This window comes from Bacidia gigantensis (assembly GCF_019456465.1).
Source record: "Bacidia gigantensis strain McMullin 20006 chromosome Unknown contig_255, whole genome shotgun sequence".
NCBI lineage: Eukaryota > Fungi > Ascomycota > Lecanoromycetes > Lecanorales > Ramalinaceae > Bacidia > Bacidia gigantensis.
In genome coordinates, this window is record NW_025408605.1 from 362905 (window position 1) to 385890 (window position 22986).

General features: G+C 50.4%; 7 protein-coding genes across 7 annotated transcripts; 5 read left to right on the top strand and 2 right to left on the bottom strand.

The window, feature by feature from the left end:
- Window positions 1-250: 250 nt before the first annotated feature.
- On the bottom strand, window positions 251-2354 carry KY384_006850 (uncharacterized protein; the record flags this gene model as incomplete). Its single annotated transcript, XM_044815343.1, has 2 exons — window positions 251-1816; window positions 1920-2354. 2 exons carry the CDS (start codon window positions 2352-2354, stop codon window positions 251-253), a joined length of 2001 nt encoding a protein of 666 aa, XP_044667217.1.
- Window positions 2355-3955: 1601 nt separating this feature from the next.
- KY384_006851 (uncharacterized protein) lies at window positions 3956-4840 on the top strand (the record flags this gene model as incomplete). Its single annotated transcript, XM_044815344.1, has 1 exon — window positions 3956-4840. One exon carries the CDS (start codon window positions 3956-3958, stop codon window positions 4838-4840), a length of 885 nt encoding a protein of 294 aa, XP_044667218.1.
- A 1533-nt stretch (window positions 4841-6373) lies between these two features.
- On the top strand, window positions 6374-9178 carry KY384_006852 (uncharacterized protein; the record flags this gene model as incomplete). Its single annotated transcript, XM_044815345.1, has 1 exon — window positions 6374-9178. One exon carries the CDS (start codon window positions 6374-6376, stop codon window positions 9176-9178), a length of 2805 nt encoding a protein of 934 aa, XP_044667219.1.
- A 1746-nt stretch (window positions 9179-10924) lies between these two features.
- KY384_006853 (uncharacterized protein) lies at window positions 10925-15199 on the top strand (the record flags this gene model as incomplete). Its single annotated transcript, XM_044815346.1, has 7 exons — window positions 10925-12161; window positions 12209-13145; window positions 14208-14279; window positions 14360-14387; window positions 14508-14705; window positions 14809-14943; window positions 15035-15199. 7 exons carry the CDS (start codon window positions 10925-10927, stop codon window positions 15197-15199), a joined length of 2772 nt encoding a protein of 923 aa, XP_044667220.1.
- A 1317-nt stretch (window positions 15200-16516) lies between these two features.
- On the bottom strand, window positions 16517-18459 carry KY384_006854 (uncharacterized protein; the record flags this gene model as incomplete). The annotated part of the gene is made up of 2 exons (XM_044815347.1): window positions 16517-16631; window positions 16697-18459. The coding sequence occupies 2 exons, from the start codon at window positions 18457-18459 to the stop codon at window positions 16517-16519; spliced, it is 1878 nt and encodes a 625-aa protein (XP_044667221.1).
- Window positions 18460-18817: 358 nt separating this feature from the next.
- On the top strand, window positions 18818-21287 carry KY384_006855 (uncharacterized protein; the record flags this gene model as incomplete). Its single annotated transcript, XM_044815348.1, has 2 exons — window positions 18818-19703; window positions 19756-21287. 2 exons carry the CDS (start codon window positions 18818-18820, stop codon window positions 21285-21287), a joined length of 2418 nt encoding a protein of 805 aa, XP_044667222.1.
- An 871-nt stretch (window positions 21288-22158) lies between these two features.
- KY384_006856 (uncharacterized protein) lies at window positions 22159-22863 on the top strand (the record flags this gene model as incomplete). Its single annotated transcript, XM_044815349.1, has 1 exon — window positions 22159-22863. One exon carries the CDS (start codon window positions 22159-22161, stop codon window positions 22861-22863), a length of 705 nt encoding a protein of 234 aa, XP_044667223.1.
- Between the last annotated feature and the right edge of the window lie 123 nt (window positions 22864-22986).

The window sequence follows — 22986 nt, forward strand, 5'->3', positions numbered from 1 at the left end:
CTAGTCATATATTGATCTCTTATCACGTCTTTGATGGGATATCATGGAGCGCATTGTGTGACCTAGCAAACGAATATGACTGAGGGTAACCGTAGATTCACATTGCTCTCGGGCATTCTATCAATTTCTGATAGCTCCATGCCATGCACAGCGTCCAATAACATGAAATTTCAACCTTTTACAGCCTAGCGCGCATGAAATATAACCCAACACTAATAATACAATACAGCTCATCTACCTACTCAGCAATCTAGATCTCATCTCGCCCTTCAATCGTCAGCGGCGCATGTCTCTTAAAATGCCCATCCTCCTGCCCCTCCGCACCGACCTCCCTCTCCTTCAAATCCCCCTCAATACCCTCCTTACACAAGAAGTCAATCGCACTCCCCAACTCAATATCCCCCACGGCGAACTCCGGTGCCACGACCGCCAATCCATCAATCATCGCGTTCAGGAAGTCACAGATCAGCTCTGCCCCTGAGCCCGCTTTGAAACTATAGTCCACGTCGATATAGTCGGTGCCTTTGTCGACATTGTTCACGTTGATGAAGGGGCTATAGTAGTGCGCGCCCGCAAAGTCGACGGCTCTGTATAGAGTCATTGACTCTGATTCAGGGTAAGGGTGGTCGCGAATGCCGAGGGCGCGAGCAGCAAGGTTAGCGGGGGCGTGCCACCAGCGCTTTTCCAGGACGGTGTAATGAGCTGTGTACGAATTCTTTTCTGAGGTGGAGAATTTGGCCGTTGTGGCGGCGGATTGGATCAGTGCGTCCCGGAGGGAAGTCATATTGTATTGGGAGGATTTGACGGTGACCACGAATTCGCCATCATCGAGCAGGGATTCGTCAGCTACGTATTTTATGCCCTTGATGGAGGCGGTGTCGGTAGAGCAGTGTGTGAAGTCTGTGGTTTGTGTGGCTGGTGGACAGATGGACTCGAGTGCTTTGGAGACAGATGTGTAGAGGGCGTCGGACGTGAGGGTGCCGACGTTCACAGCGGAGCTGCCAGCTTCGACTGTTGCCGCACCTTGTATGGGCGTACAGTTCGGCATTTTGGTACAGTCAGCTTCGTTAGCTGCGTATGGGGTGCAGACTTCGCAGATTTTTGAGTTGGTGGTCGGTTCGGGGGCTTTGTTGGGGTTCTTGGCCGCGTCGCCGGTGGGTTGGGCGGTGTAGGCACAGCTCTCGGTCTCGGGGGCCTGCGTTTTCAGACTTGTGAGTGGCAAGGTCGACTTACCGTCGCAGGTACAGTACGCGCTTGGCTGCGTTGGCGGCTCAGGTCCCATATACGTGCACTTAGGGGCATCAGTCGGGGTTGGATTCGGACTTGGAGCTGCTCCCGGACAGGCATTATCATCGCGACGAAATTTGGCGCTGTTGCCACCTGCCAAAGGTGGTAATTCCAGGTCCGACGCATAGCTGTCAGGTAGCTCTTTCTGGCCTGTACCCCTCGTCCATTCGACGTTAGTCAGTGGGTAATTCTTGGACTGGTCGACACCATAGACTTTCTGTACTTGGGTAGCTTTCTGGATCGTAGGGAACTCCCATGTTCTCCAGGCATTCGGGAGTCTCTTCACCATATCAGGATTGTTCAGATCGATGGGTAAGGGCAGCTGATAAATGCCTCCTAGGTCTCCGTCTTTGCCGCCTCCGGCGACCTCTGCCTTGTACACAACATAGACATCATTTGTAGATGCCCTAGCTAAGGCCTCAGACATACGTGCGACGAAGATATCGTTGCGATTAAGGCCGTTGCTTCGCTTCGACGGGTCGTTCATTCTCGTTGGGTCAGCAATCTTGAACTTGTCTTTAGCAACAACCTGTGAAAGACAAAAGTCAGCATGTCGCATGAAAGGTGGTTATTGTAGCGCGCCAAACTCATTACAGGGCGCAACAGGGTTGAGCGCTGTGAGGACAACGTACTTTCGGCCAGAAATCGGCGTCCGACATTAGTCCGTCATTGAACATGACACCATGAGGATTAAGTTTGTCTCGTACATTAGGTCGGGCGTCCTTGGTAGCGACACCGAAGGAGTAGAAGACTGTAGGTGCTCCGTCCTTGTTGAGAAGGTCACATGTCCTGATGTCTTGAACCAGGCAGTCAACGGTCGGGAAATCGAGTCTGTCATCCTCACACGCCCATTTTTGACCATTTGGTGGACGAGCATTGCACTGTCGCCATATAACATCGGGCAAATCGCCTGGTGGAGGTACCGGATTTGCCGTTTGTTGGTTGGGGTCGCTTTCACAGTCATCTTCTCCGTTCTGGCAGCAACATAAGAGGCATTTGAGGTTGACAGACGATGATCGTAGTATCCACAAGGCCAGTAGATAGAAGGTTAGAAGTTTACCGGCCATTGCGCCAGACCGGTCAAGGAGTAGTAAAAAGCAGGATACAAACAACGACGAAGAAGCAAGTCTTGAGACCTACGTCGAGAGAAGAGAGCCGTAGCTTGGTTGAATGCTATTCTAGTTTGGAATGCATTAGAGTGAGGACTGGAGAAGCAAAGCAGCCCTTTTATAGAAAAGACAGCTGCTGTGACTATCAAAGCTGTGCAAGAACAAAACCAACACGGAAGCTGGCTTTCAAAACGAGACTGCACTGAGGACATGAAAATTGTTCAATGAGAAAGGGCCAAGATCCAACATCTCCTCTACCACATTCTCCTTTGTGGCATAGTATTCAAGCGATGTTTGACTTCATCGGACAACGCTCCATCATACGGAGCATTACGATTGTCGAACCTTGTGACGGTCCAGCTGCTCTCCCAAGAGATGGCTGAAGGTTGTTGGACTGAGCTGTACATTCATGATCCGCAGCATAATGAAGTCAAAAGCCTCTGGAGGCACGAGGACCCAAGAGAATGAAACACTTCGCCTCACATGCTAATACGATGGATTCAGATGAGACGCGAAGATTAACATCTGAAAGGATCAAAGGCATCGGCGAGCAATCACCGACATTCTTTGACAAGGGTCAATTGAACGGCTCTTTTAAGACGTATCCAGACGAAAAACAGTATATCAAGCAAGAGCACCAGTCTTCACAAACTTTGAAGTGACAGCAGCCTTGCGTACAGGATCTCTAGATACTGGGGGAAACAAACTTGTGCTCGTCAACCGTCACTAATTTGAAGATACGCGGGGTCACTAAGGGACTGAAACTGAGACTTCATAGCCTTGTTTGAATCGCGAGGCACACGAAATCGTGCTGGAACGGGGGCCGTAGGGTATATTGTATGTGTTGCAAAGCGACCAGAACATGCATGATTAGGGCGAAAATGCTGCCGATTGATTTGAGCGGAAGAGATGGCGTTGAGATTGAGGTTGAAGGAAGGCCGGAAATGGCCATGATAGGATGCAGAAGATTGATTGAAGGATCTAGTGCTGAGGTGCTGGTGGGATGGTGGTCTGTAAAGGTGAATGATGCTAAGCCTTGCCAAATGAGCTAAGCTCTGAATAACCCGGAGGCTTATCTCTTTAGCGTCTGATCTAGTATATTGGGCTAGCCTTGCCAACATCCGAATACCTTTGCCTCAATACCAACGTTTCGCATTATTATTGTTTCATCCGAACCGTCAGAACCAGCATTCATGGATGCAGCTTACACATTGACTGGCAGAACCACATCTGTAGGGATTCGACTTGTTCTCCGCGCCTCAATGCCAACATCCGCAGCATGGGAAATCTTCGATAGGATGCAAAGCACCTACTTTCTGCCTCTATAGTGGGCTCCTACCCTAGGCACGATCAGCCCCATGTGAATCCAACGTTCAGTCGTAGCGAGAGCACTTCTGGACCCGATTTCTTCTCGGCAGACACGATCAAAAGCTGACGCAAGTTGATGCAAGCTGATGTTTCGTCTCGTCCCTCCTCGTGCCCGTACACATAAACAGCGCTACACTTGAGATCTCTGTACCTATCTACTTCACCTCATCAACCCACTTTACCCTCTCACCATGTCCTCGGATTACCCCCCTAATAGCACTGGCTCGCTCCCGTCCCATCAGGAAGCCATCCTCACCGCAGCCCGCGCCGGCGACGTCCCCGCCCTGCAACAACACCTCACCGCTCTAGGTATCCAATCCCCATCTTCACCTATCGAGCCTACATGGTCGAGGTTGCCCACGTTCACCATCGTCCTTGTGCCTCCCTCCGGCCCCCCTGCCACATCCACGCTCCTCGCAGCAGCCATCATTGCCCGACAACCTCACAGTCTCAGCTACCTTCTGACCGTCTTCCCCGACGCCTGTATCACGGCCCTTTTGGGCACCGCGCTGTCTCATCCCAACCTTGAGATCTTCAAGATTCTTTACGCGCACGACCCGAGCATTTGTGATCATGAGTTTGAGAGTGGGGAAACGACGTTAATGATGGCTTGTCGTGATGGCGGCACAGGGACGGAGGCTGCAGAGGTGATCGAGTTCCTACTAGAAAATGGGGCAGATGCCAACGAGAGTGGGCTAGGATTAACGGGGCCACTGATCTTCGCAGTGAGGTATGGGCAGCCGTTGAGTATTGTGGAGGCGATGGTAGGAAGGGGGGCGAGGGTATGGAACGGCGTAATCTTGGAAGCGATGAGAGCATGGAGGCTGGATGCTGCTAAGTGGTTCTTGGAGGTCTGCAACATTACCGATACCGTGGAGATGTTGGAATGGCTGAGGGCTGAAGTGGAGAAGTGTGGGGATCTAGGGCTTAGTAAGGCTTATGAGCGGAGACTTGAGGAGGAGAAGGAGAAGGAGAAGGAAAAGACATTTGCTCGAGCTCAGAAGGATGGCGCTGCTGATAAGCAGCCTAAAGAGAAAGGGTTTTTGGCGAGGGTCAAACAAATCATGGGGCAATGAAATGCTAACAGTGTATTTCGAGCATTGATATTCTAGAATGTTCAGCGTTGCAGGGTTTCTATGATTCATAAAGCACTACTCGACAAGTCTTGCATCAATTCGGTCTGGCCATGATTTGCTAAAGTTCGGGGTTCGGAATAACGTCTCCCCTCCCTCTGCCAAGCCAGCCGTTATGATCGAACTATCTCAATTCCCTGACGGTAACGTCACAATCAATCGATAGCACGTGAATGAGCAATCAAATCGTGTATGCTACGTCGCAAATCACAGATATCAAGAACTGGCGTCGTTCCAGTATCAGCAGATCTTTCAGGATAAGCATCCCACGGATCCACAGTCAAGATGTCAAATGACCAAGGACCAAAGATTAACAACGTTAAGAAATATCTGTCATTCTGGGGAGGTGAGCTACGATGATAAAACTTGATTGATTCGCCTGACTTTCGCTGACCGTCGTGTAGCATCCCCCGTTCCCTCCACCGTCCTCGCAACCCTGATCCTCCCACAAGCCATTCGCCCAATAAAATGGCTGCAGCTACCATTTCCTCCTATACTCATGTTCGCCACATGGATCAACACTATGGGTGCTAAAGCCGATTGTGCAGGCCAGACAGCTTCTTATTCAGCTACATACCTGCTGCTGTCAAGACGCCAAACGTTTCCACCTCTACCTACTTTCAACGTGAGGCGGGTTCTCAGATTGGGGACCCAGGGGATGTGTATCTTGAATGTGCTAGGTTGTGGATATTATTATATAACGAATGATGGGTTCAGACTCGATGACCCGAGTCCATACGATGAAAATCAAAATCCGGCGGATCGTTGAGCGGACAGTCTATGGACCAAGTATTCGATGAATACACTCTAGCATGACCTAAACCTATTACAGACGTATTTGTATAATGATGAGATACAAGACGTCGAAGTAATAAAGAGATGGCGGGATTTTGGAGACTCGCCGGGTCTATCTGCATAGCATTTGAGGCAGCGACTATGTATCAACACTAAGGATGAAAATGTGGCACAATAATGTCAACTTGTCAGGTCCAATTGAGGCTCAATCACATTCTGATGGCTAGATTTGTTCGAATATCCGAATATCAAACTCGGTTTTATGGCGCTAGCCATTTCAGGTGGTGGCGCAACGCGCCTTTGTTTACGGATATTCCCGTCGCCCACCTGTGAACTTCAAGATCCCCTCAATTTGGCTTATCGACCAATCGCACGCCTTTGTATGCACAAGGTTTGAACTTGTTATGACTTGCATGAAGGTCTGGACATGTGGTTGTTTGCGAAGTCCATCCCTCGACCACTCTAGCACCTTACGGTTCTTTCAAAGCCCTCACAAAGTACCATACTTTGCACTGATACGCCCAGAATAGCATTCTCCTATTACATCAAGTCGACCTGAAGGCTTGCTTATGGGATAAAGGGCTATCTGCACTGCTCATCTCTCGGCATTGACCCGAAAATTAGTTCCGAATGCAGCGATAATGAGGTGACAAACACAAACGGGAAGGCGTACCTGCTGCTATGTCCTCACTGCCTTATACTCCAACTCGCGTCCTACCGGCGTCTTCTCGAGATGAGCTCATTTATGTCTTCCAGCCGGCTTCAGCGTCAGGCAAAGGCCAGCTACTTGCGGTCAATACAAGTACAAAGCTCGAAAATACCCAGCTTCCCTACTCTACTATAACGCCCGACCTTCCGTTCTTAAGAGATGATAGCGCCGCCTACATACCAGTGTCTGATAGCAATGGCAACCTTTTGGTATACGGGGGAGACTGCAGTAAAGGGTCTCAAGGTTCGTCCCTCTGGCAAATCAAGAATGCGAGTACTAGTCTTCATGGCAATGGAACATGGCAAGAGCTGGACTTGTCCACGGACGCCACAGCCCAAAGTCAGACCCTTGACGGAGCCAATCATTTGGCCGCTGGCATAGCGTTCTCGTCGGTCCTCGACTCGACAACCAGCATGTATATTTTTGGTGGAATGTGCCCAAATTCAACCCAGCTATCTTCAGAGACTTGGACCGGGTCATCTACATATTCGAACCTTATGCTCTCTATTGCGCCAAAGCAGCCCTTTGCGTCATCTGCCACGCCTTCCCCATCAGCCTTCGAATTGAGCCTACCTGCAAGTAGGGGACCTCCTGTGCCTGAAGCTGGTTTCACTATCACTCCTCTCAATCCAACGTATTCCTCGTCTAATGACAATGTGTCACAATCGCAAAATCAAAACTTTATATTGTTGGGAGGTCATACCCGCTTAGCGTTCATCAACATGTCACAATTGGCTTTGTTCTCGTTGCCTGAACAGAGCTGGTCCTTTCTCCCTGTCGATTTACCACCGGGCACTCCAAACACAGATCTTGCTGTCCGTGATTCCAATGGTATCGATTCGCGATCGGGTCACACAGCGGTCTTGACCTCGGACGGTAAAAGAGTGATCATGTTTGGAGGCTGGGTCGGAGATATTACTCAGCCAGCAGATCCGCAATTAGCCATTCTTGAACTTGGTCAAGGATATGGTGGGTCAGGCGATTGGCAATGGAGCATTCCCAGTACAAGTGGACCGAGTCTGGCAAGTGGAACGGGTATCTACGGCCATGGTGCGGCGATGCTGGACGGGGATATTATGCTAATCACTGGGGGATATAACATACCTGTCCCAACTGATTCGAAGCGCAAGCGACAAAGTCCAGCAATCAACTCGCAGACGTACTTTCTCAACACGACATCGAACGCATGGGTAACAAGCTATGAGCATCCGAAAATCAGAACCCAATCTCCCGCGAAGGAAAATGATGATTCAAATCGAGCAGCCAAACGGGTAGGCTTAGGAGTCGGACTTACTTTTGGAATACTTGCTCTCATTGTCGCTGTTGTTGTCTTTTTCTGGTATAGCAAACGCCTCAAAAGAAAGCGTGATGCGCGCAACGAGGAGCTGCGTCGCCTGGCACCCGGTGCGCAGACTTTGCAATTACCAATGGCAAATGACGACCTACATCATAATAGTATGAGCGAAGTAGGAGTTATCGACGGATCAGCTGGCATTCATCGCCCGACAAGTGTAGGCATTCCTGCTTTTCACCGCGAGCCAGAGGCCGAAAGAACAGGTCTATTGTTCGAAATCCCAAGTCCAACGCGCGGACTTCGGCGGTCTCTGCACTCACGTGGAATGTACCAACCTGCACCACGATATGATAATGGCCGTAGGACCCCGGACTTTATCAGTACCATTCACCCCATTGACGAACGTGACGAATACGATGAGCACTTGAACGGCGGCAGCCACTCGAATGAACATGATACAATACAAAGGAGAGACTATGATCTTCTGAGCAACGTCCCCGTTCTTGATCCATTTCAGGATCCGCACGGTGGCTCGAGAAGTCCTTCGCCTCAATCACCACAGCAAAGGGCTCGTGAAGTTCAGAGATGGGTTAGCGACTGGACTGCGGCGGATGCCCTGATGCACCAGCAGGGAGGACGTTTGTCGCCAGAGAAGACCGACCGGACCTCATCGACACTCAGCGACCAATCTGCGATCTCAATGCTATCCTCCAGCTCGTTTCAGGCCTCTGCAGGTACAGTAAGCAGGACTATGTCTCAACGATCTGGGGGTCTTTTCAGCCTCGGACCGTTCAGATCCACTAATGATACTACGCCTTTCGATATGCAGGGCCCATCACATCAACAGAACAGCCCCGAGCACCGCCGCTCCCGCTCGTTGACTTTGTATTCCAACACAGAACGTAGAGCTGAAACACCGACATCGTTTGTGACAGCCAAGACTTCTGTTGCCCAACCTCGACCGGAAGGTGCGACAGCACTGCTCGGTGAAGACGAAGGCGAATCATCTCCTACCAGAATGCAAAGTCGTGCAAGAGGACTGATGGGGAGTTTGAGACGCGCCTTTACGGGAGAACGTAGCCATTCGGCATCTCCAGAGCATCCTCAGAGCACCTCCTCTTCCCCCACGAAGGTTGGGTATACGGAGCTGAGCATGCCTCAACGGTCTGCAAGCGCGAGTGGTATGCTCTGGAGACATAGACAAGGTGCCAAGGACTGGGACGCTGGTGGTGGTACTCCGGCGGCTGGTCCGGCAGGGAAGACCGGTGATGAGGAGTGGGATGTTGAGTCTGCAGTCGCGAACCGAGTGGTGCAAGTCATGTTCACGGTTCCACGAGAAAAGCTTCGAGTGGTGAATGCAGGGCCGGAGGGAGACGGGGCAAGCATCTTAAGTGCACAGGAAATAGCCGAGACGACGATGATGGAAGGTACGCAGGACAGCACAGCAGGCGGAGAAAGCAAAGGCAAGGAGAAAGAAAAGTGAAGAAAAGCATGCTTTGAGCGATCTAGCGGGGCGTCTCCATGCATTGGACACATGGTGGTCGCATTTGCCATTTGGGTGGATCATTATTGTAGGGAAGGGTGCAACTGGGAAGAGAATTGTACAGAATGATTTCAAGCCTCGTATAGATTCAATGGTGAGTTATTGAATGATGATTGTCTGGCATATTCGGGCGCAAGTCTGCCTTGTTGAAAGATCAGTTGTCGCCGTGTCGGGCTACTGGGGCTGTGCAGAGCGAAGTGCGTGCACACAGACAGAAGATGCTCTGGCGTTGAAACATAAAGCGAGCACAAACCGTTTATGATTGAGGCTGAGTCGCAGCAACAGCAATATGACATGGACAACCGTCGTCTGTTACGGCTGTGCCTCTGGCATCATTCCTCTTTCCACTTTCCCTCCCGCGACCCAAGTAAAGTGAGGTAAGTCGCATGAGCACGGGCATGAGCACCTTGAAGTAGAATTAGCACCAGCCAAACGATAATAGATTATTGTACGATTGGGTAGTCGCTGAGACGGGTTTGCTGCTTCTTTTTGGCGCTCTTATTGTCACGTTCTTACCGAGGCAAGGATCCCAATCCTTCCTCCCCAGTCCTCGCCATTCTATTTCCTCTATCCACTAAGCCCGATTGGGCCAGCAAGCGGACGTTCACCTGATGCGCTGACTAACCGCCCGATACTCGTCTCACGATTCACACCTCAACGACGCTCTATCTTTAGGTGGACATAACATAGGGCAGACGCAGGTAATCGCAATGCTACTATGCTAACAATATTGAAACACCAACTCTCGTCAATTCGTCATTACACTCTGACGGCGTCTGGCTCAGCGCCGGACTGCCGATCTGCTCGACCTTTAAGCGCCCTCCTCCTCTTCTCCACTGCGCTATCCGTCTCGCGATAAGTCACTAACGAATCCTACGGACGTTGATATCCCATCTTTCCTCCGACTGACCCAGTGAGCAGGGGAAGAGGCACTTGCCAGGTACGGCGCAACGAGAACCCCTCCCTGCGCTACAATAACACTTTAACACTATCTTTGCGCAGCCACCTCATGGCTTCGATCCTTCCTTCAGCCTTATCCGGATGTTCACGCCAGCTAATCCGTCAGCGTGCGCTCTAGGGCCCCCCTCCTCCCTCCTCCACCTGTCAGCGTGAGGCGTTGCCGCTCTCTCTGGAGTTTCACAATCTTGACCTTGCATATCGAATCTCTCCTCTCACTTCTGCGCTCCCAAACCCCGTAATACTGAGAACCTCCTGGATGAGACTGTGCGACGCGGTGCCGTAACACCAGGAAACATTTCCACAAGAAACCTTTGGGCGATCTGTTTCGGAAGCAAGATCTCATTTATTACAAATGCCCGTCCAGTTGTGACTTCGCCCCCCTACAAACAAGAAACCTCACCTTCACGGACGTGGAAGAGTGCGATATATCTGCAACACCGATCACCTAAACGCCACGAAACAACATTCTCCATCCTGAAACAAACGCCTGTTTGCTTTTCGCTTGCGAATGAGCTTGAGGAGGCATTGTTCCTCTAGTTCACAAAGCTCGGATCTTCTATAAGCCCAGTTGCACAGCCCCCTCATAAACACAATTATTTCACCCCAAGCTTTCAAGACCTCCTATCCTGCCTGAACCTCATTAGGTCTTGGTGTCACAGCCCGCTCGGTCCGTAAAGTTTGATCCAATCGAAAGCCTTGAAAGGAATTGTGTACATGTAAGTCACGATGGACCCGCATACAAGAGGACGATCGCCGTCGGCAGGCCAGCAGAATAGCCAGCATATAAGATCTTCACCTTCGCCACACAACTTCACTACTCAAGTCTCTTCCTCCACCTTCGAGAAGGACCCGTCCAGCCAGATCTATACGTCACAGCCCTATCCAACCGACAACCTGTCGCCCTCGGCAGGTGGGACCCTCGACTACAATCTGCAGTCTTCCTATTTAGATGCTGGTGCGCAAGCACAACCGTTCCAGCAGTTTGGTGACTCCAGCTTTGATCAACCCTTTCAACAGAATGGTATAATATCGAACGGCCAACAAGCACAACCAACAGCGCAGCAGCCAGATCAACAATATCAAGCCGATATGCTGAGCGTCGAGACTGGTTTCGGGGCCTTTCCCCATCACCAAGGGTTTTCCAAGCAGCAAGATTTCATACTCGACCCTCAGCTTCAAGCTGCTGGGCAGCGTCATGACCAATCCATCAATCCTGCCGATCTCATGAGCAACATACCCTCCCCACAGCATCTGACAAATACGCCTCCAAATGTCTTGAACATGAATAATCAGCATTCAGAACCCACATCACCGTTCAGTCAGTCAGCTCCGCAACGGCCTTCACCACACCACTCCAGACACTCTTCGCTCGATCCCTCCGCCGCCGTATTTCCCAATGGTCAACAGCAGCAAGATTGGACTGGCATGATGCAAGGTCCACAGTTCCAGACCCATCGACGTGCTCCTTCCGAGTACTCAGATGTCTCCTCCTCTGCAGCTCCGTCGCCTTTCCTGGGTCAGTCGGATAATTTTGACCCTGCCGACCAGAATCCTTCCCCGTTGTTGAACCCGCAGCAAGATCAGCCGCTATACACCGAGGGTCTCGGGATAGAGAATTTCAATATCTCCGACCCACAGACAATGCCGAGTCCCAGACACAGTCCTTACGTTTCGCCTCTCATGTCACCTCAAACCGGCATGATGATAGGTGATCCATCAAGCATGCAATTACCAGCCTCGCGACAGTCCTATAATGGCGGATTAATGCAGGAAGTATACGCAAAGCAAGAACAGTTTCCTTCTTTGCCACCAGAGCAGAGGCTGCCGTCAAATTATCATGGCCAAGCTGATCAATACGACGTGCCGCAAATCAACGTTGAGTCTGCTCCCAATACACAGCAAATGTCAATGGCGAATGCTACATCGCCAAGTGATATGGATGCGTTAAGCCCGCCCGAGCGTGGTAAGCAAAGCTTCTTTTTCTCTTGATACGATACTAATGGAATGCAGCGGGACGAAATCGTGGTCGTAATAGGTCACTTTCCGATACTCATGTTGCCCGCTCTCCCTCTCCAAGCTCCATTCATTCGGCCCTTGGCTCCACTGACGGTTCAATGGACCGCCGCGCTCTCTCCCCGCAATTTTCCCCTGGCAACTCCCGCTCGCCATCCCCAGATCCCAGAGGCCGTCGTTCATCCACTTCATCCATTCCAAACAACAACCGTGACTACATTCTCGAGCTTGCAGGTGATCGTCCTGCAGCAGCAGGGCGCCCAGAGCGGGTTCAAAAACATCCAGCAACTTTCTCGTGCCACCTGTGCCCTAAGAAGTTCACCCGCGCCTATAACCTCCGCTCACATCTCCGAACGCACACGGATGAACGGCCATTTGTGTGCACAGTCTGTTCGAAAGCGTTTGCTCGGCAGCATGATCGCAAGAGGCACGAAGGACTTCACAGTGGAGAGAAGAAATTTGTTTGCCGTGGAGAATTAGGCACAGGAGCGACATGGGGCTGCGGTCGACGATTTGCCCGTGCTGATGCGCTTGGGCGGCATTTCCGTAGCGAAGCTGGCCGCGTGTGCATCAAGCCGTTGTTGGATGAAGAAGCATTGGAAAGGCAGAAGATGGACGAGCACCTGATGCAGAGCATGAGTGGTGGCATGGCCCCGCAAGCTCCCATGAACGGCATGCCGATGCAACAACCATTTGCCTTTCCTGCGGCTCTGCTGCAACAATTCCCTGCGCTACAAGGGCTGCAGTGGGATCAGCTGCAAAACGGACCTGACGATGACGCAGGGGATATGAGTGGGAGAAGTAGCTTTGACGCTAGCAGCGGAGGCGACTTTTACGACGACGAGGACGGTGGCAGTGGCTATGTCAGCGACAATCCAATGACTTACGGGCAGGGAGGAGGTTGGGACCATGGCTGGAAGAGCGATATTGAACCGTGAGCGAGTGAACAACGGCGTTGGCTAGCTTGTATATTGAGCATATAAGATACCCACTCCTTTGCTTGGCTTTAGATGACATATGAGAGTATGAGCAACGGCGTTGTGGCTGCCATATGGCATATGAGCTTTCATTCACAGAGACACACAGAACGATATTGCACTGAACAAAACGATTGCGAGGCTTGCCATGTAGCTATTTATCATGAATCATAGCAAGGTCTCGTGTACGCCGCTGGTGCCTCGCCTGTCAAATATCGTTTTGGGGTGAAAACCATACCCAAGAGGGTCTCAAGAAGGCCAAAAGTAGAAATTGAGCAGACAAAGTTGATAGATAAAACGGGGATCCAAGGTCCGGGGTTCCTATCGCCACCGCTAAGCCTAGCAGGCACCTTTTCAGCTCTTGTACTACTGTGGCCTACGCCAGCCTGCGTCAATCCTGGGGGTGAGAACAAAGGAAGTTGAAACAGGGCCGTAGAGTACGATATGAGTGATCATGGAGGAATAGTGCTGGAGATGCTGAAGGGCATCTACTGCTAGCGTCGACGCTGCTGCCCCTCTAGACCGTGCCAAGGCTATAAAGGCCCGTCGTTGCCTTGGTGCAGGTGGTGGCCACTGGCCAGCCCAAGCAGCAAGCGCTTCTCTTGCTCTCTGCCCAGTCACCAGTCACGAACTAGCTCAGGCCAGCCTTTTGCGATAACCCGAAAGCGATCATCAACATTTTTCAATCAACTACACCCCCATACAACCACAAATACTGGCCTCTGCTGCTACATCTATTTCTTGCTCTCTCCATAGAGCCCTCCCTTCTCTTCTCTTTCTTCCCGCCGATCGAAGATCTCTCGCACTGCCGGAGTGAGAGGAAGTTCAGCCCTTGACAACTCGCACGACCAAGCTCTGCGGCACTTTGAAGGTACGTCTGCAGCTCGGCTGGCATATGCTCAACAACGTGCATATTACCTCAACGGTGCCCCACATCCGTTATCTCCTCCCTTCCTACAAACGCCTGTACCTCTCGACTACCTCACAACGGACAGCTGACGTGTGCTTTGTTCTGACAGCAGAATGGCCGAAATCCGACGCAAGCTCGTCATCGTCGGTGACGGTGCCTGCGGAAAGACATGTCTGTTGATGTAAGCCCCTCCCTCTCCTTCGATCAAAAGTCTCCGCTCTCCTAGATGATCCTGGATTGCTAATATGGCTCTACTGGCAGTGTTTTCTCCAAAGGCACCTTCCCAGAGGTAAACTTCTTCCCTACACCGCCCGATAGATCTTCACCGAAAATAAATAGTCTATTCATGATAACAACGAAATTACGATGGCGGGCTTGCTAGACAAGATGGCTAATTCTCCATCCCTAGGTCTATGTCCCCACCGTCTTTGAGAACTATGTGGCCGATGTTGAGGTGGATGGAAAACATGTTGAATTAGCACTCTGGGATACGGCCGGTCAAGAAGATTATGATCGTCTCCGACCTCTATCATATCCAGACTCGCACGTCATCTTGATTTGCTTTGCTGTCGACTCGCCAGATTCACTTGACAATGTACAAGAGAAGGTACGTACGGATAAAGGACAGACACTGCCTTGAGAAGAACAATCATCATCCATGAACACGATCATGATCGAAAGAGCCTCTACTAATCATGGTACTTCAACAGTGGATCTCGGAAGTCCTTCATTTCTGCCAGGGACTACCCATCATCCTAGTTGGATGTAAGAAAGATCTCCGTTACGACCAGAAGACTATCGAAGAGCTACATAAGACATCACAGAAGCCGGTGACACCGGAGCAGGTACGTGCTACACTCCACACCTAACCTCATTATTTGCATCTGAATAAATACATATATTGGATGTACAATGCTGATCCATATGATTCTACAGGGTGAAGAAGTGAAGAAGAAGATTGGTGCCCGACACTATCTCGAATGCTCAGCCAAGACCAACGAAGGTGTTCGAGAAGTCTTCGAACACGCCACCCGCTCCGCTCTTCTCTCCAAAAAGGGCCACCACGGCGATCGCAAGAGCAAAAAGTGCCGCATCTTATAAACCCACCTTTCAACTCCAATCGTTACACAGTATGGTTCGAGAGCTTCAGGCAGATCCAACATCATATGCACATTTTTTTTAATCGATGATGTTCTCTTTCTGGAGCACAATCCGGGGGTTTGGAAGAAGGAGAAAGCGGGCTACATTGATAAAGAGATTATTGTTCGCTTGTAATGTGGTGGATGTGTTGGTGGGTGGGAGGGGAGATAGGAGGTAGGCTGTTGTTGTTGTTGTTGCTGCCGTTCGACAAAGATCTTGTTGCTGGACTTCACCCTTTTGAGTCTGCTGGGTCTCTTTGTTGGATGGATGCGTGCGTGCGAAGGGTTCAGGGCATATGATATGTATGGGAGGAGGAGCGTCTGGGCGAATCACTTCATCTTACTTACACCAACTGCTATTTACATCCATCTTTTAGCCTCCCCTCCTCCTCTCATCGTCGTTCGTGTTTCATTACAGAATAGCAGGAGCATTTGAGATTTCATTGCGGAGAAGTTGATTCTGCTGAACACTTGGTTTTCTCGGTCGATGTAACACAAGCCGGAGACTTCACTTCATACTACAGGAAATGACACCCTTCCATCCTCACTCTTGAGACTGATCCCACAAAGCCTTCTTATAACCCTCCCCGCCGGCAGAGATTGACCATCCAAGATTCCATATACCACACTTACCATCCGATCCTCTTCTCTTTAAACAAATGCCCGCCCCCTTCGCCAAATCTCCCCTTCCCTCGCCCTGCTTTTCCGTTCCTCCACTTCCACATTTCACTTCACCCTTTCCCCATACCGCCAGTTTTTCTCCTCCATTCATGCAGTTCACATCTTGAGTGGTTTCTTATTGCCCTGTCTAGTGGTTTAGTCTACAGGGCTAACATTCATAACTCATGATCCTGTATTAATCTGCGTGAGACGAGGAAGGCTGGGAAGGAGGAGTGGTGGTGGGGGTCTTGGGTGTCATATCTAGTTTAATTCTCTTGAGCTAGGTTGCAGGAAGGGACAAGACTTGGGATGAGGCTTTTGGGTGGGTGGACGGACCGATGATTTGGAAGTGAGAAAAGGCGAGGTGACAGTAGCGACGTGGAAGAGGTGCAAGCAGGGGATAGTTTGGATTGATGCTTGTAGAAGTATCTTAAAGAACAAGGGGCTTGAGGATGAAGAAAACTCTACTTGTATATGATGAGAGACAGGATAGTGGGAAACACCGGACTGTCTTAGATAACTAACGATATCGACGCATGCATGCCATATCGACCATACCAGCGCGATCATGGAAAAATAATCAAGTATGTAAAATACAGGAAGAAATTTCCTGGATGTATCACAGCTTCGCCTTCAGTCCAGCTCCTGGATTGCTGGCTTCAGGGTTCAAAACCACATTACCGGTCTTTTCGCCGCCTTCGCCGAAGAAAATGACCTCGACTGTGAGATCGTCTCTGGTATGTTCGTTAGTATTTGCGTTTTCAAGTTCAAGAGGGGGAGGGATGGGGTGGGTGCTCACCTATACCGTCTCGAGTAAGGGCTGATCAGGCTCAGCAATGAGCATACCAGATCTCTGTCTTTTCCTCCAAGCGCGTTCCTGACGAGGTGCGTGGCGACATTCTTGTCCTCTGTTACGAATCGCTCGTCGCTTTCTCTCAGATCATATTGTTCCTGTCGGATTGGCCCTCTTTGCCCGCCTTCGCCGTCTTTTCCAAGTACTTGTGGTCGTTCCACGGGCAGAGCTGCGTCTGCGGCACTGGCGGTGAAGGATTTAGCCCAAGCAATTGGACTGGAGGAGCCGTCGCTTTGCTGGTGTTGTTTCTCGAGCCATTGTCCTACTAGGCCCACAGCTTCTTCGTTGGTGAGCATCTCCCATAATCCGTCGGTTGCTAGGACGACGAAGTCGCCATTCTCGGGCTCGATTTTTGTAGTCGTGATGATAGGCTCAGCGGTGACGTATGGTGGTGACTTCAGTCGTGAGGCAGGGGTCCGTCCAAAGAATTTGGCTTTTATCTGTTCCTGTAATTTCTTGGGCCATTTGTAGCTGGCGTCACCAAAGGCTCTGGACGGCTCCAATTGCCCTAGAATGCGGCCGTTAAGGGTGACTTCTGGCTCACCTGGGTGTTCTTGCCTAAGTCGAAGGATTTCTGAGGGTGTGCCTCCTGTTTGATCTTCGGATAGAGGTGTGGCTGTCCATTTCCCTGAAGCGGCCTTTCGGCCCAAAACAGCGCGGGAATCACCAGTGCAGGCTGTGCGGAAAAGATTGGAGGAGCTGTCGTAGAAGGAGAGAAGAGCACAAGCACCTGAGAGGGCGGGAGCGAGAAGTTCTGTAGAGGCGAGCTTGGTCTTGGAGGATAGAGCTTTCTGAACTGATGTGTGGACTATATCACGGTCAAGAAGGAGGAAGCCACGCTTGATAGCTTCATCAATAGATTGCGGGGTTGGGACTGTGAGAGAAGGGTCGGTCGCGGCAGATTTGTAGACAGGATTCAACTCTCGGGCAACGAAGGAGATTAGTCGTTGCCGAAGCTTCGCAGAGGTTGTCCAGCCGCTATGGCCGTCAAAGACGCCCCAGAACATCCAATCGCTGCTTGAAGCTCCATCTTTAGTTGGTGTCAAGGACGAAGGGACTTCGACTATCTTCTCCGCATGATCATCCTCTATAGGGTTGTTGCTTGGTACTTTGACGATATCGTACCGGAGAACCCCTCGTCCCCTTCCCACCGTGTACGATTGCTCGTACTTACGGAGCTTTTGTGTGGCTTGTTCTGGTGACAGCTTCTCCATTCGATAGTTTCCATCTTCCTCGGTCTTTTTTGTCAAGGGTACCTCCTCCGCTAGATCTGTGAGGAAGAAGTTCTCATGATCAACGACGATTGAGGTGTACGGATTGGAAAGGGTTTCGATCGAAGCTGTGGTGCGTTCCGACGGCTGGGATAGTATGGGAGATGATGCGCTAGCTGTGTGATACTGTGACAAGGAAGAGGTGGGTGTGGTGTTGAGTGAAGAAGGACCATAGGCTGGGTGCTGGTCTTGGCCTGGTTCTCGTTGATAGTACCAGACGCCAGAAGCTACCACGGAGACGGCAGCAGCAATCGAAAAATTTCGAAACAAGATCGAGGACTGAACTATTTGAAGGGGGGCATTTCTGGGCAGTAATGCACCTGGTCGCCGAGGATATTTTGATTGATGATTCAAGAATGAGTAATTTTTGGCAAGGAGTAACTTGCGAAGAGATCCTCGTCGAGCAGTCCGCAGTGCTTGCACAGCTGCTCGACGCATTGAAGAGACTACTAGCTGCCTAAGGGCAATTTCCACCAGGTGAAAGACATTGAGCTGGCCTGACCGGTGGGATCTTGGGGTATTGATAGCACCAAGAGCACGTGAGGCGGAGGATCTGCGTCAGCCCTACCGACCAGATTAGATTAGATCGGGCGTCATTCGCCTCGCGCCCAAATCATGACGCTCGCCACATGGTCGTAATAATAACTAATGACTCTTTTCTGTTTGTGTTAGACGCTAGCAAGTGAAAGAAGTCTCTCTTCATTCCACAGGCTGAATTCTACTTCCAAGGCATCATATTCCGTGCAAAAGTCTTGGCTTCATCCTAGCCAGCCAGCTTGCTTATTAAAAATCAAGTATGTCGAGCAGGGCGCTTCGCAAATTACAGCGTGAACAAGAAGAAAGGAGAAATGCACAGCTTCTTGATGAACAAGAAGAGGATTCAGCATCAGAATATGCTGAAAATCCTACGGCTAAGCCGTTAAATGCCTTCGACATGTTGATCACCAGCGAAGAGGAGGAAGAGGATCATGATGCCGGAGGAGTCGACTTAGACTCTCAAGGCGTTGAGAACCCAACAAGTGAGATATTAAAACAGCAAGATGAGCATACTTCAAAGTCGAAGGGTCAGAAAAAGAAAAGGAAGGGCAAAAAGAAAGTGAAAACCGCAGAGCAGGATAAAGTGAAGTCAGAGAAAGGTCGTGTCGATGGTCAAGAGTCAGAACTTGACGAAATTGATAAAGCCTTGCAGTCCCTCTCCACGCAAGGCGCAGCAGACGCGACCACATCTGTAAACGCCTTGATCGACGAAAGTAATGCACATTTATGCCGTTTGCTTGCCGTAGAAGCCAAGCATCTAAATGCACTTAATGAGATGAAAAGACTCTTTGGTAATGTCGTCTTGGAAAATGATACTGAAGCGACTCCTGGTCAGAGAAGACGCGGTAGAGGTCCGCAGACCGTTGATCTGGGTGGGGCTTTGGCCGCAAGGAACAGTCCTGTATCCAGAGGCCAGGGTTTGAAGGGCTTAGCGCTCAAGAGGAACCCTCTGATGATGGGTAAAGAAGAGTGGCCTCAAGCTACAAGTGGAGGACTGGGTATGGAACTAGTTGAGAAGCTGGAAGACGGAACCGTCGAATATGCGTTTGTTCATAGCAACATCTATCAAGGAACTCAGCGAGAATTTGAAGCCTGTGTTGCATCAATGGATCCTCAACGCTTGATTAACATGCTGATGTTTCACCGTAAGATCCCTTGCCATGTTGATTGTTCAAATTATTTATTGACAGAATCCAGCGTATCATGTGTCGACGCTCCTTCAGGTCTCAGAGGTGGCGAAACAGCAAGGCGATCACTCAGTTGCTGGTGATCTTCTTGAGCGAGCTTTGTTCACATTTGGCCGTTCTGTTCATTCAACTTTCACCCACAATATATCAGGGGGCAAAGCTCGACTAGATTTCCGGAAACCTGAAAATCGTGAATTCTGGCTTGCAGCATGGCGCTATGTGAGAGACCTGGGCCAACGAGGCACATGGCGAACAGCCTACGAATGGGCAAAGCTTATACTAAGTCTTGACCCAGAAGGTGACCCCTATTGCATCGCAAAGGTCATCGATCAGCTTGCCCTTCGAGGTGGTCAGTCAGAGCATTTCGTCAGTCTCAGCCAGCATTCATTCTTCAACAAGGACTTATGGTTAGATTTGCCAAACATTTGTATTTCAACGGCCCTAGCGCAATATCGACTCAAACAAACACAAGCCTGCCGAGCTACTTTAACGCAGGCTGTTTCCCATTACCCCTGGATATTTGTTCGCTTGCTCAAGGAACTCAACATCGACCATATACCGAAGTCGATTTGGGGAAAGACACCCCGCACAGATCGGGAGAAATTTGATGCCGAATACTATGTACTGGGTGCCAAAGATCTCTGGTCTACCCCTGAAGCGATCTCATTCCTCGTTGAAGTTGTTGAAACCGCCCCTCCCAGCGCGCTGACCCCTGAAAACGACAAAGCTATTTCTATAGACGAAGCACGAGTCACCATACTCTCAGGCGCCAACAATCTGATCAATCTGATACCTCGTGAGTTTACAACTGCACCGTCGACATCTTCTGACCCGCTTCCACCAATTGATAACAGCCCCTCTTATGAACCCGCGGGTTCACAGCGAAATGTTTCGCAAGGCGATGCAGAGTTAGAGGCCGCTTACGCCGACCTAGATCAAGTTGATCCAAGATTTGCACCTGAGGAGTCAGATGACATCGATGCTGCTCACGCCCCTGCTTCCGGCGGGTTGGACATATTTGGCCGCGTGGCTCAATTTTTTGGCGGCATAATGCGTGGTACTTCTGCACAAGACATTCCTCCGGAAGCAGCGCTAGCACAGATGCTCAGAGAAGAAGGTGCCGAAGAATTATTAGAGCAGACCGGCCTACGAGACTACATGATCCAGCATCAAGGTGAAACAAACGAACACCTTGACCCTGTAGCACACATACCAGACCCTCCATCGGAAGAAGCTCTCGACGAAAGTAATGAGCAGACTGACCGTGTGGAGCCGAGTGAGCAAACAGAACAAGATGAACAGACGAAATTACAGCACTTCCTCGCCGGCTCAGGTATCAACGGATTGAAGGCATACGCCGAGAACCACGCTGGTCATACTGTAGCTTGGGGTCAGCCTGAAGGCGACAGATTACTGGACGAGTACGCTCAGAAACTTGTCAGGCTACGAAATCAAAGGACTCGACAATTTCTCCTCCGCTATGCATTACCTCAAGGGGCTGGCGAGGAGGTTAAGCGCATGGTCGAGTCCAAAATGCGATGAGGTAGAATAGTAAAACGTCGGATAAGCTGAAACCTTGGGTATTATGCGACACCATGAAATACCCAGACTCTTACGTACCTCATGGCGGCCGTCAATCAATGCTACATACCATTAAGCAGCTTACTTGCCTACCTCGCACTCGTGAAGTAACCTCCAGCAAAACCATCGAATAGGTAATCCGAGAATGGCGACCGCTTCTTTTACATGACGTTTTGAATTTGTCGCACAGACGATGTCCGCACCTTTGGCCGCCGGCTGTCTACAAGAGCATTTTGAAAGATCATAATGACGTCCTTCTGACCCTATCTTGCTATGATTATGTGTTGTCGAGTGTCTGCAAGGCCTCTTTTCTCGATCAAAATTTTGGGAAGTCATCTCTTTCTTACTTGGCCCCTGCATATCAGCCCATATTTTACCACGTGCGGTTCTACATGATTGAATGTCAGGATTCGGGAGATCGCCGGAAGGGTGGGACTGGAAGGAAGCAGCTACGACCATGTGGGTGGGTCAAACGCCGCATATCACATCGTGAGACTTCAATTTACCCTCAATATCCTTAAGAGCCGCATTTCTAACAATCCCATGTCTTCTGGTAAACGCGCTGTGATTTTGCCGACGAAAGAAAATCCCCGAACCACCACGCGCTTCCTATTTTAGCAAATTTGCATCGATAAGATTATATTGATGCTACAATTCGACTCAAAGCAGACGATCCGACGTCGGTGGCTGTCATTGTCTAGGATCTTGGTAAGAAGCGGAATCATTATATAAAATCTTTCATCATGCCCTCACGAAATGTCACTCTCCATTGTACTAAAGCCTTTTTGCCTCCAAATTACAGACGCAGTCACCTTAGAGGGAAAGATAAGCAATGTCTGGACTTACGATCCCGCTTCTCTTGTCTTTCCTCCTGCCCCTTCCTGCCCGCACCTTGCCCCAGCCTGCAGCACCCTCTCCTTCCCTCAACTCGACGACCCTTTCCACCATCAAGCAAGAGTGTGTGAAAACCCAGGAAGGACTTACATACTTTCCCCTCCCTGAAAGCGACTGTCAGCGCGAGATTCAATGGCTCCGCACGCATCCTAAGAACATCGACATCAGCCCCAGCAATCTCCCTCTCCGCATCAACAACGCTCCGGAATCCGCCTGCGCAATATATATCTTTGCGGACGATCCTACCGCTTCCGGCAGTACTACAACTCAAGAACTTGCGAAAGAATTGGATGACATAATGACTGCCTGCCATCAATCGGCGTTAGGAGGCCAGAACCCTCTACTCGGAACACAAAATCTCGGTGTTAAGGTGGGTAATTCTCGGAATATCTTGCAGGATGGGGAAGACGTTGCGGGTCAGGAGAGCGTGAATCAGCAAGTTGGTGCACTTAGTGGACCTACGACGCCGAATTATAAGAGGGAGGCCGGAGGAATGGGGGTGATACGGCCACCTCCACCTAAACCTCCCGGCAGGGCGTCTCCGACGGGTGTTGCAAGGCCAGTGGGGAATGGTGCGCCGGCAGATGGGAATGAGCAGGTTGGCGCGTTGAGCGGGCCTACTTTGCCGGATTATAAGGAATGATGGGGTCTGGAATCTTAGTCAATAGAATAATACAAGAGGAGGTGATGTATGTGGGTATCGTGGACTCGGACGAGGACATGTGTACGAATAGAGCTAAAAGCAGATTGACGTACAAACTGCGAT